Source organism: Pan troglodytes, chromosome 12, assembly GCF_028858775.2.
Source record: "Pan troglodytes isolate AG18354 chromosome 12, NHGRI_mPanTro3-v2.0_pri, whole genome shotgun sequence".
NCBI classification, from domain to species: domain Eukaryota; kingdom Metazoa; phylum Chordata; class Mammalia; order Primates; family Hominidae; genus Pan; species Pan troglodytes.
In genome coordinates, this window is record NC_072410.2 from 107457376 (window position 1) to 107473393 (window position 16018).

At 35.9% G+C, this 16018-nt stretch overlaps 1 protein-coding gene across 9 annotated transcripts in view; it reads left to right on the top strand.

The window, feature by feature from the left end:
* The window catches only part of NBAS (NBAS subunit of NRZ tethering complex), a 393028-nt gene that overhangs the window by 149976 nt on the left and 227034 nt on the right, over nucleotides 1-16018 (top strand). For all 9 annotated transcript variants that reach the window (XR_010149189.1, XM_001161679.8, XM_009442024.5 and 6 more), the window contains one exon: nucleotides 10450-10583. Coding sequence is in view for 8 of the 9 variants with exons in the window: in XM_001161679.8 (XP_001161679.4) it covers nucleotides 10450-10583 (134 nt within the window). In the remaining variant the exon portion in view is untranslated. The remainder of the gene's footprint in view (nucleotides 1-10449; nucleotides 10584-16018) is intronic.

A 16018-nucleotide genomic window follows, 5' to 3' on the forward strand; every position in this document is an offset into this window, starting at 1 on the left:
TGCCAGGGTTTGACACAGTGACTTCTATTGTGATTCTTAAAAATTTCACACTGGATTTTATTATGATGCTTTATATCACTTGATTACATTTGTTTGCTTTATTAAAATTGTGCAGGCAGCCTTGTTTGTGTTTTACTTGATTATTTACAAAAAGAATGCACCTCAAAGCTTCCATGAATCATGCACAAAGTATTTTTAGTAATGTAATAGGTGCAGTTATTTCTGTATCAGACAGGATAGACTTAAGTTATGCTACATAAACAAGTGACATCTATATCTTAGTAGCTTACGACTGCGAACATTTATTTCTCACAAGTGTCAAACGTCAGCTGTGGTTGGCCTCTGCTGTGTCCCATGTCTTATTCATTTGGGGACTCAGGAAGAAAGAACAGTCCCCTTTTCTCTCTTGTGGCATAGGGAAAAGAACAAAGTAGGACCACACAGTGGCTCACAAAACTTCAGTCCAAATGTGGCTTAGGTTACTTCTTCACATTTCACAGGTCAAAGAACGTCTCATGGGCAAGCTTGATGTTAATGGGGCAGGGAAGAATAATCCTTTCAGAGGAAGAGAGGAGCAAATACTTGGGAATGATAATGAAGTTGACCAGAGTCATAATGATAAAGAAATGGATCTTTAGACTTATACTAGTGCTACCATTACACTTGACTGCCACATTTGTCTTTGAAACCATCTCTTATGCCTCAAACCTTCCTCTTTTTAAAAATAGTATCTTAAAGCACTCCTTTATGATTTTAAGCCATTGTTCTTTGCTTGGATTCCTCCTTGGAAAGTGAAACTTGGGAAGAAACTTGGGCTAGTCCTAGATAGGGGTAACTGGGGGACAAAAGCTTCCGCCTTCTCATATTGTTCTCTGACTTCTAAACTAGTAATCTTTGAGTGTATCTGTGCCTCAGAACCATTTGCATTTTTTCTTAGCATTTTCTATGCTCAATCCAGATATAATGGATTAGAAATTAGCAGAAGCATCCTGGAGTATGCGTTTGACAATTTATTCGGTGATTTTGATGGAAAACCGGGAACAACTGCTTTAAATGTCCACTCTTCTTTTAACAAATAGGACTTCACTAGGTATCATAGCTTTGTTAGGTGCCATCTTTTTTCTTCACTTCTGATTACATATGTCAGTGAGCAATTTTAGTTTGAACATGACCTTTTCTAATTTAGTGCTTACTGTAGAATATTTAGAAAACTCAAAAAATACAAAGATGAATATAAATTTTTGTAGCTGGCAATATCATTGACTAGAAATTCTAAAAATCTTACCACTAAAATATTTAGAAGTACTCATTAAAATGTTAATTTTAAAAAATCTGCTTACCTGCATGGTTGAACTTTTAGGAGAACAAGGGAAATTTCTACCAGGCAAAAGTGAAGAGAGGGGTAGAAGTTAGAGAAATACTCATGAGAAGGAGGGAGTGGCTACTTGGGATGGGGATTGTGGTCTTGAAACCTGTAGAGGAGTGAATTTTAATACCTATCTTGAGATAGAAGGTGAAGTCTTTAAAATGATGAGTCAGAAGTCAGACTTCTGGTAGATCATGAGTGACCTGGTCAGCTGACCCTGGAGCCGATTTAGGGCGCTTGCCTCGGCTTCAGAGTCACCACAGCCATGGCCAGTCGGTTGGCCCCAGCAGCTGCTGTAGGCTGAGAAGCCATCCACCGAGGAGGGGTACCAAGCAAAAGAACAGGAGGAGGAAGCAGGCCAGTGCCTTAGCTCAGGCTGCAATTGAACAGTACCATCCGCAGAGGGAGAACGTGTTCAAGGCCAAGGAAGCTGCAGCACTGGGATCCCACGGAACTGCAGGAGACCCACGAGAAGATGCCCATCTTCCAGACCTACTTCTAGCAGAACTGGGATGAAGTCTTGGACAACCTTTGCTATATTGGCTAGAAATCCATGGAAACTTCCAGAAGAAAGGAGCACCTGTATCATGGACTGGCATTTTAGATGCCCGCATGGAATATGAAGCTTTAGCAAAGCTCAAGTTATGGTCTTGTGAAAAGGCATTAAATTATTTCTGTATATTATACAGTAGGTGTTTTAATTTTTTGAGAGTAGCAAATCTAGCTTCTTTGTACAGACTTAGAACTTATGCAAAGATTTTATCTTTTTCCCTCATATTTCTTAGAAATTTAATGAGCACTTGTTGTCTGTTTTCCTATGCCTTTTAGTCAAGTACACACGTATCAGTGTTGACTTTTTCTTTCTTAGATCTGGTAAGAAGAAATCCACTTCTTTGAAGAAAAAAAGGGATGAAATAATTTTTTTTTTGCCCTAACACTTTCTTGAAGGTCATGGGCTTTATGAAAAAGTATTAAATAGTTACTTGAACCTGTGAGAAGTTGCAGCAAGCCTTAAAGTAGTTTATTCTTGCTAACGGTTAGAATAATGAACACTTGGGAATTGTTTGGGCTACATTTAGTTTCTCTTAATCAAAATCACCAGATGATAGAATTCACAAACTTTCTACATGTTATTACTTGGTATACTGATACTCATTTAAAATTAAAGATTCTTTGTCATGCAGAAAATAAAAGAAAAAGAAGAAATAAGACTTCTATATAATGCGATGGCTCTTTAAAAGATGCATTGTCAATAATGTAGAGTAGGAAACTGCTTATCATTGGCACATGAAGGTAGCAGAGGAGCATGACTCCCTGAGTATGTATTCTGGATTCGAGGGGAGTGGGGAATGTGGGGGCAGGGAGTTTCTTTCTGAGCAGTCAAACAACAGGCTTGCCTAACATGAATTTGTGCTTTCAATTAATACGCCTCTGTGACCTGTGATAAAACTGGACATGGGCTGGTGATACCTAGTTTGCTTGGTAGCAGCAAAAGCAAAACCTCTCTGAAGGACTCACTTTAATCTAGATTGTACAAGATTCTTATAGATAAAGCTTTGATGAGGATAAGTTTACAATCCAACTTTATAAAACACAAAAGGAAACTAAACTTTGAGCAAAACTCAGTGGCAGGCCTTGCTCCACTTCCCCTCTGGTAATAGATGATCAGATCCAGGCTATAAAATGAATATTTTAAATATTTAGGATATGAGGAAAGAAATAAAGACATGAGATAGGAAGGAGAAATTGTGAAAAAAAGAGTAAGATTTGAAAAAGAGCACATAGAACTTCTAGATTTGAAACTGTAATAATAAAAGCAAAACATTAAATGGATTCAAAAGAATTTTGGCTACAATTAAAGAATTGAAATCTTGAAGATAATCTAAGAAATTTTCTGGATTGTTACACATGAAGGTGAAGAAATGAAAAATATATGGGGTTAAAAGACATTGAGGATAGAGAGAGCAGGTCTGTCATGAGAGTAATAAGCATTCCAGGAAGAGAGACTAGAGATGACAATAAGCAGACAGTATTCAATGTGGGACTTTCCTAAAATCAATGAAAGATACGAGGTGCATTCAGATCTTGAGGAGGATAAGTGAAATACAGTTCAGCGTATATTTAGATGTACTCTAATGGAACTTAAGGATACCACGGGCACAGAAAGAATCTTAAAAATGGCCTAGGATTAAACAAAAGTTACAGTCAAAGGAAAACCGTAAATCTGAAAGCAGACTTCTTAAGAACAATGGATACCAGCAGACAATGAAATAATATATATGTGTTAAATGTCAAGGAAAATTAACCGTGATATTTAAGTCAACCTAATAGTTCATGATAGCCAGGATTTACTTGATGCTTTTAAAATAACTTTTTGTAGGGATGGTGTCTTGCTACGTTGCCCAGGCTGGTCTCTGGAACTTCTGGCCTCAAGCAGTCCTCCCAGCTCAGCCTCCCAAAGCACTAGGAATACAAGCATGAGCCACCACGCCTGGCTACTTAATGCTTTTTCTTTGGTAGTTATGTTTTAAACATTTCACATGTATTAACTCATTTAATTTTTATGACTATATAGCTATCATTGTTCGCATTTTATAGATTCAGAGAAAGCAGAGTAGTTAATTAGCTTGCTCACATTATATGTTTCTTATTTACTGATGCATTAGGGATTTAAGCCTAAATAGTATGACTTCAAAATCTTTAAGCCACATAGTATACTGCATTTCTAACCCAGGATATTTTACTTAGAGACACTATCATTCAATTGTGAATGTAAAAAAGACTTTTTAAAGATAAATGAAAACAGAGAGTTTATCATTTACAGACCCATCCTGAAAGAATTATTCAAGGATGTACTTCATGAAGAAGGAAATTATATACAAAAAGAAAGTAGTGAGATATAAGAGGGAATGATAAAGAGTGGGGAAAAGATAATCATACTTAGGAAACAGTAAATATGAGAAAAATATAAAGCATTCAGTGTATAAATTAATAATAATGAAATAGTATGGGAAGTATTAAAAGCAAGGTGAACAATAGTAAGAAGGTAGTTTTAGCATCAGAGTTAAAATGACCAGAGGATCTGAATTGTTCAGGTGTTGAATGAGGATAATCTTAACCAGACTTTGAATAGTCAAGTATGCGTATTACTTTATTATATTTTTATTCTGAAGTATAGCACATGTGGTAGGTAGAATAATGGCCTCCCAAAGTGTCCATGTCCTAATTCCTGAACCTATGAAGATGTTACCTTACCTGGCAAAAGGGGCTTTGCAGGTTTGATTAAACTAAGGACTTTTAGATGGCAAAGCTATCCTGAATTATCCAGGTGTGTCCAGTCCTTAAAGGTAGCAGCTCTTTCCGGCTGTGGTCAGGATGCTATAGAATTGTCAGATTGTTGCTGTCTTTGAAGATAGAGAAAGGGGCCTTGAGACAAGTAGTGTGGGCACCCTCTAGAAGCTGGAAAAGGTAAGGAAGTGGGTTCTCTCCTAGAACATCAGAAGGAACACATTTATTTGCTGACAACTGAATTTTAGCTCAGTCAGGTCCATTTTGGTTTCTGACCTACAGAACTGTAAGAGGATAAATTTGTGTTAGGTCACCAAGTTCGTGGTAATTTATTATGGCAGCATAGAAAAATAATATGGCATAAATACAGAAAACTACAAATAATGTATAAGGCTAGACATTTTTCTAAAGAGAACACCTGTGTAATTGCCATTGAGGGTCTTTTTTAAAATTTTGCTCATTCTGCTGTGTATGTAGCAACATCTCCTTGTGGTTTAATTTGCAGTACTGTGATATGGAAATTATCCTTTGCCAGTTACCCGTGTGGCAAATAATCTCCACTCTCTTTGCCATTTTATTCTCTGAGTAGTGAAGTCGCTGTCATCTGATCAGGGATTGAGCGGTTTCAAGTTTCAAAAAGACTCTCCTATTTCCAGTTCTCCCCTATTCCTAGGGTGTAGTCCTCCAGAAAGTATCAGAAGTATTGGGTGATTACTAGGCCCCTCTCCTTGGCAGGTCCTGGACTCCTGTCCCAGCAAGATATGTTTGCGGAGGGCATACTTAACCCCTTAAACTTTTGGCTGCAATTTTCTGTGCACTTTCTCTTGGTCTATGGTCCTCAGGAAGTGAAAAGTACCTCTCAAGCTATGCTATTCAAAATGGTAGTCACTAGCCACATATGGATATAAATCTAAATCTAATAAAATTTTAACAACTTACTTAGTCTCACTAGCTTTCCATGTGTTGGGATACATGTCATTCCCAATATTTTTGCAATTACAAGCAGTGCTTCAATGAATAACCTTGTCCACATGTATTTTTATATTATTGGTGTATTTTCAGCATGTATTCCTGGAAGGAGACTGCTGGGTTTAAAAAGGCAAGAGTTGTCTTGATGTACCAAATTTTTCTTTAGTAAGACTGTTCTAATTTACATTCCCACCAGCCAAGTAGGAGTATGCCCGTTTCTCCACAATTTTGCCAACAGAATTTGTTGTCATATTTTAAAATTTGTGCCAATGTGATAGGTGAGAAATGGTATTTCAGTGTTGTTTCAATTTGTGCTTTTCTAATTAAGAGTTTTAACATTTTCCGATATGTTAGATAGGCATTATCTCTCTTTTGTGAATTTATTCCTGTCCTTACTCCATTCTTCGATAGGGTTTTTGTTCCTTTGTACCTTAATTTTTAGGAATTCTTACATATTCGTGTAACTAACCCTTTCTCTGTGGCATATATTAATATTTCTCCCAGTTGGTCAGTTGTCTTTTGACTTTGTTTATTGTGTCATACAATGTTTTCAATTTTTAATTTTTGTGTAGTCAAATTGTTCGATCTTTTACTGCCTCTGTATTTTGAGTAATAGTTGGAAAGCCTTTTCATACTCAGAGTTAAGGAAGAATTCTCTCACGTTTTCTTCTAGTACTTGCATGGTTTTATTTTTCTCTTCCCAATTTATTTGGAGTTTATTCTTTTGTATTGTGAGACATGGATCTGATTTTATTTTCCCAAATGACCACGCAATTGTTCCAGCATTATTTATTAAAAAGTTTATCATTACCCTAGTGATTTGAAATGCCACCTTTGTCATATACCTGAATTTCCATCTGTACATGGGTTTAATTCTAGAGTTTCTGTATTCTACTGGTCTGTCTGTCCATGCACTAGTACTTCATGATTTTAATTATAGAGATTTTAGTGTGTTTTAATGTCTGAGGAGGTAGTATTCCTCTGTGGGTTTTTTTCATTTTTTTTTTTTTAACATGTTATTGTATATTTGTTTTTCTATCTGAACTTTAGTACCAGTTTGTCTACTTTCATAAAATCGCTTATTGGTATTTTATTGTGATTGCATTGAATTTGTACATTAACTTAGGGAGACCAATATTTGTATAATGTTCAGTCATCTTATCCAATAATAGGGGATGTTCTATTAGTTTATGTATTCTTAAATCTCTTTTAGAATTGCTTGAAAATATTCCTCTTAGATGTTTTGCACATTTTTTGTTAAATTTATTCCTAAGTTTTAAGTTTTCTCTGTTTATACTATCTACCTTCATTTCTTCTAACTATTTAATGTTTGTGTATATAAAAGCTATTTATATGTTAGTTTTGTATTCTGCTACTTCACTGATTTGATTGCTTGATTCTTTGGGATTTTCCAGGTATCCTATCTTATCATCTGTGTTCTTTTCTAGCTGTATATAGTGCATAATTTTAAGATTTTTTAGAAATTATTATTCTTTTGCATTTTACCTTGCTATGCAGTATGGGTGATGATCTGCGGCCTATGGTGTGGAAGACTCATTTCATTGACTTCTTAGGAAGTCCCACCCAGATGGGCTGTCCTCTTTTAGCTTGAGAAAGGGCAAATGACAGTATAAAAGTGACAACTGAGATAATAGGGAAGGAATAATGAAAAAAAAGTGTGTCTTAGACTATATGAAGTTAGGCATCTTATAGGGATTCTAACAGGGAAAGATTGAAAAATGTCTTATAAATTTGAACAGTATGTTTCATGTACACGATAGATTATATTTTAAAAGATATGCAGAATGGCATAAGAAGAGAAAAGAAATGTGCCATAGGAATACAGAGAGAGAAGGGTATCTTATGTATAAGAGTAGTATAAGGACTTATTCACTGGACTAGCAACTGTTGAGCATACTCCCGGACTGTAGACATCTGGGAAAGCTGAATTTAAGTCAAAGTCAAATGGAGATAACACTGGATTATTGGGTAGGTTTTAGACATGGAAAGACATGTCTTCTTGAGAAGACATTCCAGGTAGGAGTAGGCTAAAACAAGGAGATATAATCTGGTTAATATCATGTTTAGGTAAATGCAAGTAATTTAATTTGAGTGAAATAAAACTTTATGTAGAAGGGTAAGTGGTTCATGGGAGCAGGCCATAGAGGTGTTTAAGTGGAAGGCAAAAGATTTATTCTTTACCTTTCATATTGAAGGACTGTTAAAGGATTCTCAACATAAGGTTTGAACGTATGCGGTCAAATATGGACTCAAAGACATTGAATGTAAAAGTGGTTCTTTAGGGCCGGGCGCAGTGGCTCATGCCTGTAATCCCAGCATTTTGGGAGCCCGAGGTGGGTGAATCACCTTAGGTCAAGAGTTGGAGACCAGCCTGGCCAACATGGCGAAAGTGCGTCTCTACTGAAAATACAAAAATTAGCCAGATGTGATTGTGGGCGCCTGTAATCCCAGCTACTCAGGAGGCCGAGGCAGGAGAATCGCTTGGACCTGGGAGGTGGAGGTTGCTGTGAGCCGAGATTGCACCACTGCACTTGAGCCTGGGCGACACAACGAGACTCTGTCTCAAAATAAAAAAAAAAAATAAAAAAAAATAAAAAAAAAGTGGTTCTTTAATGTCTCACAGAGGGAAAGATAGGAAGTGGGGAGAACAAGTAAGACATCAAGGAATTTGGCTTTTATTTCAAATGGTTTCCCAAATTGTTCCTTGACTGAAATTGGTTTCAGTGTTTTTATCTTCCAGGGATGTTTTCTTATATATGTGTTTTCATATGTTTTCATATGTGTTTTCATATGTTTTCATATATGAGTGTTTTATTGCCATATCTTCTCTCAATTTCTTTCATTCTTCCTGAATGCAGGATTGTGAGAGCCTGTCTTGCTTAGTTTAGGCTCTGGAGCCAATTGCCTGGTTTGAATCCTGGCTTTACCACTTACTAGCTCTGTGGGTTCAGGCAAATTATTTGACCTCTTAGGGTATTTGTTTTTCATTTGTGTATAATGAGAATAGTACTAGTAGTAATTTTATAGGATTGTTATGACGACTTATGAATTAGTGACACAAAACACTTAGAAATGGTACCTGACACACAATAAGAAATCAGAGGGCTGTGTGTGGTGGCTCATGCCTGTAATCCCAGCACTTTGGGAAGTCGAGGCAGGAGGATCACTTGAGGCCAGGGGTTTGAGACCAGCCTGAGCAACATAGTGAGACCCTGTATCTGGAAAAAAAAAAAAAGAAAGAAAAAAAAGTGTATACACACACACACACACACACACAGGAAAGAAGGAAAAATAAATCAGGAAAAGGTAGCTGTTTTTATTAATTTTCAACTGTCAGCTTGTTCCTATTTTACCAGTTAGTCACTTTGCAACCTTGGTTAACTCTTTGTCAGATGACATTTTTCAAATGAATACATTCATCCCTCAGTATCTGGGGGGGATTGCTTTAGTACCCCTCTTAAGCCCTCCTGCCACCAGGCTACCAAAATCCATGGATGCTCAAGTCCCTGATACACAATGGTGTAGTAGTTGTGATAACCTTTGCACATCCTCTTGTATACTTTAAATCTTCTGTAGATTACATATAATACCTAATACAATGTAAATGTTATGTAAATAGTTTTTATACTATATTGTTTAGGGAATAATGACAAGAAAAAATGGTCTGTACGTGTTCAGTACAGACACTTTTTCCCCCAGATATTTTGGATACATGGCTGGTTGAATCCAGGGAAGTGGAGCCCACAGGTATGGAGGGCCAACTCTACCTTGAAGAAATGTATATAAATCCTTTAATTCAACAGCTTTGGAAAACTTTGTTTTCCTGGTAACCTTGAAAGTTTCTTTTTTCCGTCCATTGATGTGATTTTTCTACTGAGAAAATGCCCTTGTTTGGTAGCTTCTCTCCATCACTTTCCTATCTCTTTTGTGTTTACTGATGAGTTTCTACTAAAACATTGAAAACCAGTATACTATTATCATGGAAATTATCTTAGATTTATTTTATTGTTCAAAAGAGCTCTAAGAAAATGACTTTCATTTTGGTTGCTGTGGTGCTAATAAGCATGCAAATTATTTTTTTCTGTATTTATTTTTCATTCTATATTTATTAATTTAATCCTTGAAATAGTCTTCTTAGAAAGGTATTGTTAATATTCATGCTTTATAGATGAGAAAAAAATCAATTGGTTATTTTCATATCCTGGAAAATACTCCAAGAATGGGAATCTGTGGTTTGCCATGGGAAATGCTTTGTTCTATACAGAAAGTCACCCTAAGTAGCCATCTTTCTTCATCAGAAATATGGAATGTGTTCTGTGATTTGTGTATTGATCTATTACAATTGGATTTCTTTTGAATAGAATGTCAGCACTCTGTAGTTAAATGAGTAATATATAATGCCTACTGAAAAGTAATAGGTTGTAACATCTTTGAATATTAGTTAAGGAATTTTATATAACTTTGTAACTGAAACACATAGAATTTGGCTTCAGGGTTAGAAATGTTCTTAATGAATTGCCTTTTTAATTCACAGTGTTTCTTTTTTCTATATTGACTGGGTCATAAATTGAAGAATCTGTTTTCAGCTGATACATAGCTTATGGGGTTACAAATTATCTTTTATAGTTGATCTGTAATTAAAATGTGATTTCAGTTAGAATTATTAAAGACCCCAGAAATCTATAAAGAAAAATCAAGACTTGTTTCTATAGTTGATTAATTGTGCTATTTAATATTCTGTTGACAGTAGTATTGGGATATGGAAAAATTGACTATAAATCTGTTGACATTTTTATTTTCTGTAGCTGCAGCAAAAAATTATTCCTGATCAGGACCAACTGATGGCAATAGCACTAGAGTGCATCTATACCTGTGAACGAAATGATCAACTCTCTCTTTGCTATGACATACTAGAATGTCTGCCAGAAAGAGGATATGGGTAAGAATACACAGTATGCCAGTCTTATTGTATTTTTTTATTCTAACAGTTAAAACAAAAACGTTGCTTCCCCAAATGCTTACCTTAGAGAATTTTGGGAATGTGAAAAAAACATAAGGAAGAAAATAAAATCATCTGCAATCCTATTGCCTAGGATAAACATTTCTTGTCCTACCAATATATGGGAAGTTCTATATTTTGTTCAACTGTAATTATAATTAAATTCTGAATTTTGTCAAACATGATAATTTCCTATTGAAAAACAAAAATACCACCACGATCTCCACAAAAACTACTTTTTATAAGTCAGTAGGTAGTAATTGTGTTTTTAATGAAGCATTTTTCATATTTATGGGCTAATTATATTTATTCTATGAATTATTTCTTCTTGGCCTTTGCCTATAGTACTTCTTTTAAGTAGTGAATGTACCTAATTTTTAACTGCTTTTATGTTTAAATGGAAACGTATGTAATATGCTTTTGGATTATTTAATTGTATGCAAGTCAAATTTGTATGTTTTCTTTGGAAGTCAGGTAGCAATCTAATCCCTCTATTAAATTTAGCACATATGATAAATTTCACATCTGGAGACATAAATAACAACACATGAAAGAGTGGTGAATACCAGCAGACCTGTTTTAAGCTTTTATGACTTTTAACCAAGTCACTTTATTTCTTTGGTCATTAGTTTCCTGATTTACAAAATCAGATATTTAGACAAGAAAGCCTCATTCTCTGTTTTCTCTTTCTCTTTGCTCTCTTTTTATCTTCTCCCTCTTTTCTCTCTTTTCCTTTTTCTTTTAAGGACATTTTTATTTCTTCTTTTTATTTTGGGAGGGGGGGCTCATATCTGACTAAAGGAAATTTTTATTTCTTATGAAGCAAATGATAGCAGTCACCAATTTTGCAATCTACCATGAAAGAGTTATTCATGCAGTCATTAGTGGTACTGAAATCAGGTGAAAGATTGATGATAAAAGGTTATTTGCATAATACCAAAGTATTACCCTAGTGACTTTTTTTTTTTAAGTTTCAAAGTTGAGCTCTAACTGCCATGATCTTAACCAAGTCGTGAAAGGTGGCATAACTTACAGTCAGACAGCCTGACCTTACGTGCCTCCTGATGTGATCCAATATGAAGTACCTGGTCTTACAGCATCCCTTAAGAAATATTTTTGCTAAAGTTGTTTACCCTGAGTCTAATCAGTCTTTTAGGTTGAACTTCTAATTTGCAGTTAATACGGGAAATAGAGAGACAAGGTAAATAACACCATGAAGAAAGCAGTAAGACAACTACTGAATGTGGGATATTCTATGCATTAACTGGTCTTTTTACTTTAAACAGTTAGTGTCATTTAGGAAGACAAAATGTGGGGCCGTGGGGAGGCACTTTTCTAAAATAAAGGAGCCTAAAGGGACATGATCTTCCTCTGATTTTTAAATATAAATAATGTATGAACATAAAGTCAGGGAATTCTAAGACTGGTATTAGTAATGTCAGCTGATAAGCAGCTGTTTGCTGCCCACTTTTCCCATCCTTGGATTCCTATCTTCAAAAAGCAAATACTTTCACTGGTAGGTTTTTCCTTGTCTTTGCCTACCTCCTTTAAAATGTTATGCTCGTGTTGTTATTTTTTGATTTTGCAATTTTAGATCATTTTTGACTTCCTTTTATGGAAGTCCTTTCCCTTCTCCCATATCCACTTCTCCTACCATTCTCCAGTGTTTTCATCATTATGATTACGTAAATATCGTTTATACTGCGGAACTAGGTGTGATTTATTTTCCTTTTAATACAACCCTCTGTTTTTCCTGGATTGAATAATTTCCTTTTCTGTTGTTTTCTTTTTTTCTATCACCCTCATGAACTACTTGCAGTCGTGAAAACTATTTAATGATCTCTCTATTCCTTTCATGTTTTTTTTTTTTCTCTGTCTCTTCTTCTCTCACTCTCTTCCTTTTGAAACATCCTTCTTGGAATTGGTATGAATGAATTGTTCTCTGTGTCTGCTGTCCATCTGTTATCCCGGGACTTCGTTTGCCTCTCTCTCGTGTTGCATATTGCATTTCTTGGTTTTCCTTTCTTCTTTCTTCACTTTTTCCTCATTTTGGTGGAGCATGCTGTCAAATAGCTTCCTGTCAAAGATTGCCTGGGAGGTATTTTTTAAAAGACTGTCACATATTAGGAAAATACCACAATTGCACACTTTTACTTGGTAGAAGGTTTAATTGTACATGGAATCATAGACTTAGAATCCTTATCTTGTGAATTTTGAAGGTATTACTCTTGTCTTTTCTTTCTAGTATTTTTGAGAAGTTCAATGGCATTCTGAATAATCCCTATTTAAATATGGATTTTTTTTAAAGAAGATTTCAATATCTTCATTTTTTGTGTTTCTGTTTCATATGTAAATTCATTGTGGTGTTCACTGAATGGTCTAATCCATTCTGGAAATTCATAACCTTCAGACCTTTGGGGTATGTTCTTATATTTTTTCCTTGATAAGTTTATTTGTACTCCTCTTTTTTCTTCCTTCCTTCTTCATGTAGGGAAAGGTAAATCAGAGTGGACTCAGCATCTGTTTATTATTCAGACCTGTACCTGAACACAGGCTACCTCACATCCCTAGTAGAGAGCAGCAGAGTGTAGCAAGTGTGTCTCTGAGAACTGTAGGCCTTCCATAGGCAGCCAAAGGCAGGTAAACTAGATAGTCTTAATAGATTTTTGTAGCAAAGTGTTGTTCCCATCATTTAAAAACCTCAACCCAAAGGCTATCAGTGTGGCAGTAGTCAAATTGCTTTTCCCTGGAGGGTGACAAGAGATGCAGAAGCCCCTGGTTCCTCCGAGAGCTGGAGTGGCAGGGAGTTTCTTCCTTGCTGGGCTCTGTGGGAACCTTATGATTCCTCTGTCAGCTTCATATCTCATTTCTTGTTCCTAAGTCGACCAGGCAAAATCACTGACTTCCAACTCGTGTGCATAACTCTTAAAAGTAAATATATTAGGCTTTGTTTTCCACTAAGGTCAAATAGCATAAATATCAATCAGAGCTTATCTATTAATTATTAAATAGTAATTTGTCTACTTTGAGGAGATTGTCATAGTATCAATAGGCTGATGATATTAAAAACTTTTTTTATGTAGATGTTACAGTTAGGGGATTACCATATTTGTTTTTGAAGAATGTATAGGCTAAGAAATGCCTCTCATGTATACATAGCCAAAAGCTTTTCTCGGCTTCAGATTAATGATTTCTGATGTAACATTTTTTAATGTAAACACAAAAAATGACTTTTTTAAATGTAAACACAAAAAATGATATTTTCTTGTTACTCCATTTATTTCTTAATGATTGCATTTCATGTTTCTAATTTTCTAAGTAAATTATAATTACAAATTAGCCTTGTATTAAAATATAGGGCTCAAAATATTTTCTGTGGTTCTCTTTGTTCTTCATGCCAAGTTTGTCAATTTATATTCTCTCAGTGATTATTTGTTAATTTTTAGTGGTAGTTGTTATTTATCAAGTGGTAAACTGTGAATACATCCATTTGCTATTTGAGAAATGAGCAATCACTCATTTAATCTAATTAAATTTTTGTGCATCTTACCTAGGCAGATTATTTAATCTGGCTAAAAAAACTTTACTCATTGTGTTCGTGAATGTCAGCTCACAAAGGAAGAATATTGTATCTCTAATATCTATGATAAATGATTATAATAGAGCTGTAAAATGATAATTTCAAAAATATTGCTGAATAAGGCCAGGTGCAGTTACTCATGCCTGTAATCCCAGCACTTTGGAAGGCCAAGGCGGGAGAATCAGTTGAGACCAGTCTGGGGAACATAGGAAGACCCCATCTCTACAAAAAAATTTAAAAATTAGCTGGGTTTGGTAGCGTACAGCTTTAGTTCTAGCTACTTGGAAGGCTGAGCCAGGAGGATCGCTTGAGCCCAGGACACAGAGGTTGCAGTGAGCCATGATCCTGCCACTGCATTCCAGCCTAGGTGACAGAGCAAAACCCTGTCTCAAACAAAACAAAACAAAACAAACAAACAAACAAAATACACAAACACACACACACACACACACGGCTGACTGAGTATGTTAAGGGAAGTTAGCTCTGATGAATAATCTTCTGAAGGACTTTAAGTAGACTATATCCCACTCATCACTCCTGTCCAAAGCCTGAAACTTAGTTTAAACAGATAGTGTAATCTTTGTAAGTTGCACTGATTAATTGTTAAATACATTTAGACCGGGCAGATAGATAGTTTTAAAAATAATGAGGGTTTTTTGTCCAAAGCAGGACATTTTTAATTTTCCAAGTCCAGGCAAAGATTTTTTGTTTGGGCTTATTGTTAATAAAGTCATTGTTTTCTCTGGTGCGGGCCTCCAAGATGACAAAGAAAAGAAGGAACAATGGTCATGTCAAAAAGGGCCGCAGCCACATGCAGCCTGTTCACTGCATGAACTGTGCCCAATGTGTGCCCGAGTACAAGGGCATTAAGAAATTCGTCATTTGAAACATAGTGGAGGCCACAGCAGTCAGGAACATTTCTGAAGCGAGCGTCTTCGATGCCTATGTGCTTCCCAAGCTGTATGTGAAGCTACGTTACTGTGTGAGTTGTGCAATTCACAGCAAAATAGTCAGGAATTGATATCGTGAAGCCTGCAAGCACCGAACACCCCCACGCCAATTTTGACCTGCGGGTGCTGCCCCACAACCCCCACCAAAGCCCATGTAAGGAGCTAAGTCCTTAAATAATGCAGACAGATTATTCTCTGGAGAAAAATACAATGGAAATTGTACTGAAAAAAAATAAAAAATAAATGAAACCATAAGATCTTGCTGGAGTTTAGGTGGAGCATTGCATAGAAGGCACCTGAGAGTGGCAGCAGCAGTGTTTCTCAGTTGAGAGTGTTTGGGACACAGAGTTGTCTAGGATGAAAGAGGACTTTTATAGCAGTTATAATCTTTTTCACCATATCCCTGTATTCACTTACACATATGTTGTGCCATACTTAATCTTCCCTACCAGGCACATTTTTATTAGTTTGTGATCTTTTTCATGATGGTGTTTCTCCTAGTCCCTGCTTACTGGCTTCCTCAGAAAGCATTTGCTTTTCACCTTCACTCCCTACTAGGGATTATCTATGTGATGGATATACTTCTCACTGATTCCTTAACGTTGAAGTGGATGGGATTTCCTTCCCTTAAAGCACAAGGGATGATTATGTGGAAGAACTTTTCTGAGTATATGGAATCCTAATGGAAACTTCCTGGAGAGGAGGGGTCCTAAGTTGTGTAGGTAGGCCTAGGAGAAAGCCAACATGGCTATGCTTCTTCTTAATCTGTTTTATTGGTTTAAAAGAACAGTAGTAAAGAGTGATTTTACCTTTTACCTCATCTTAAATAAACAATCAATTTATAT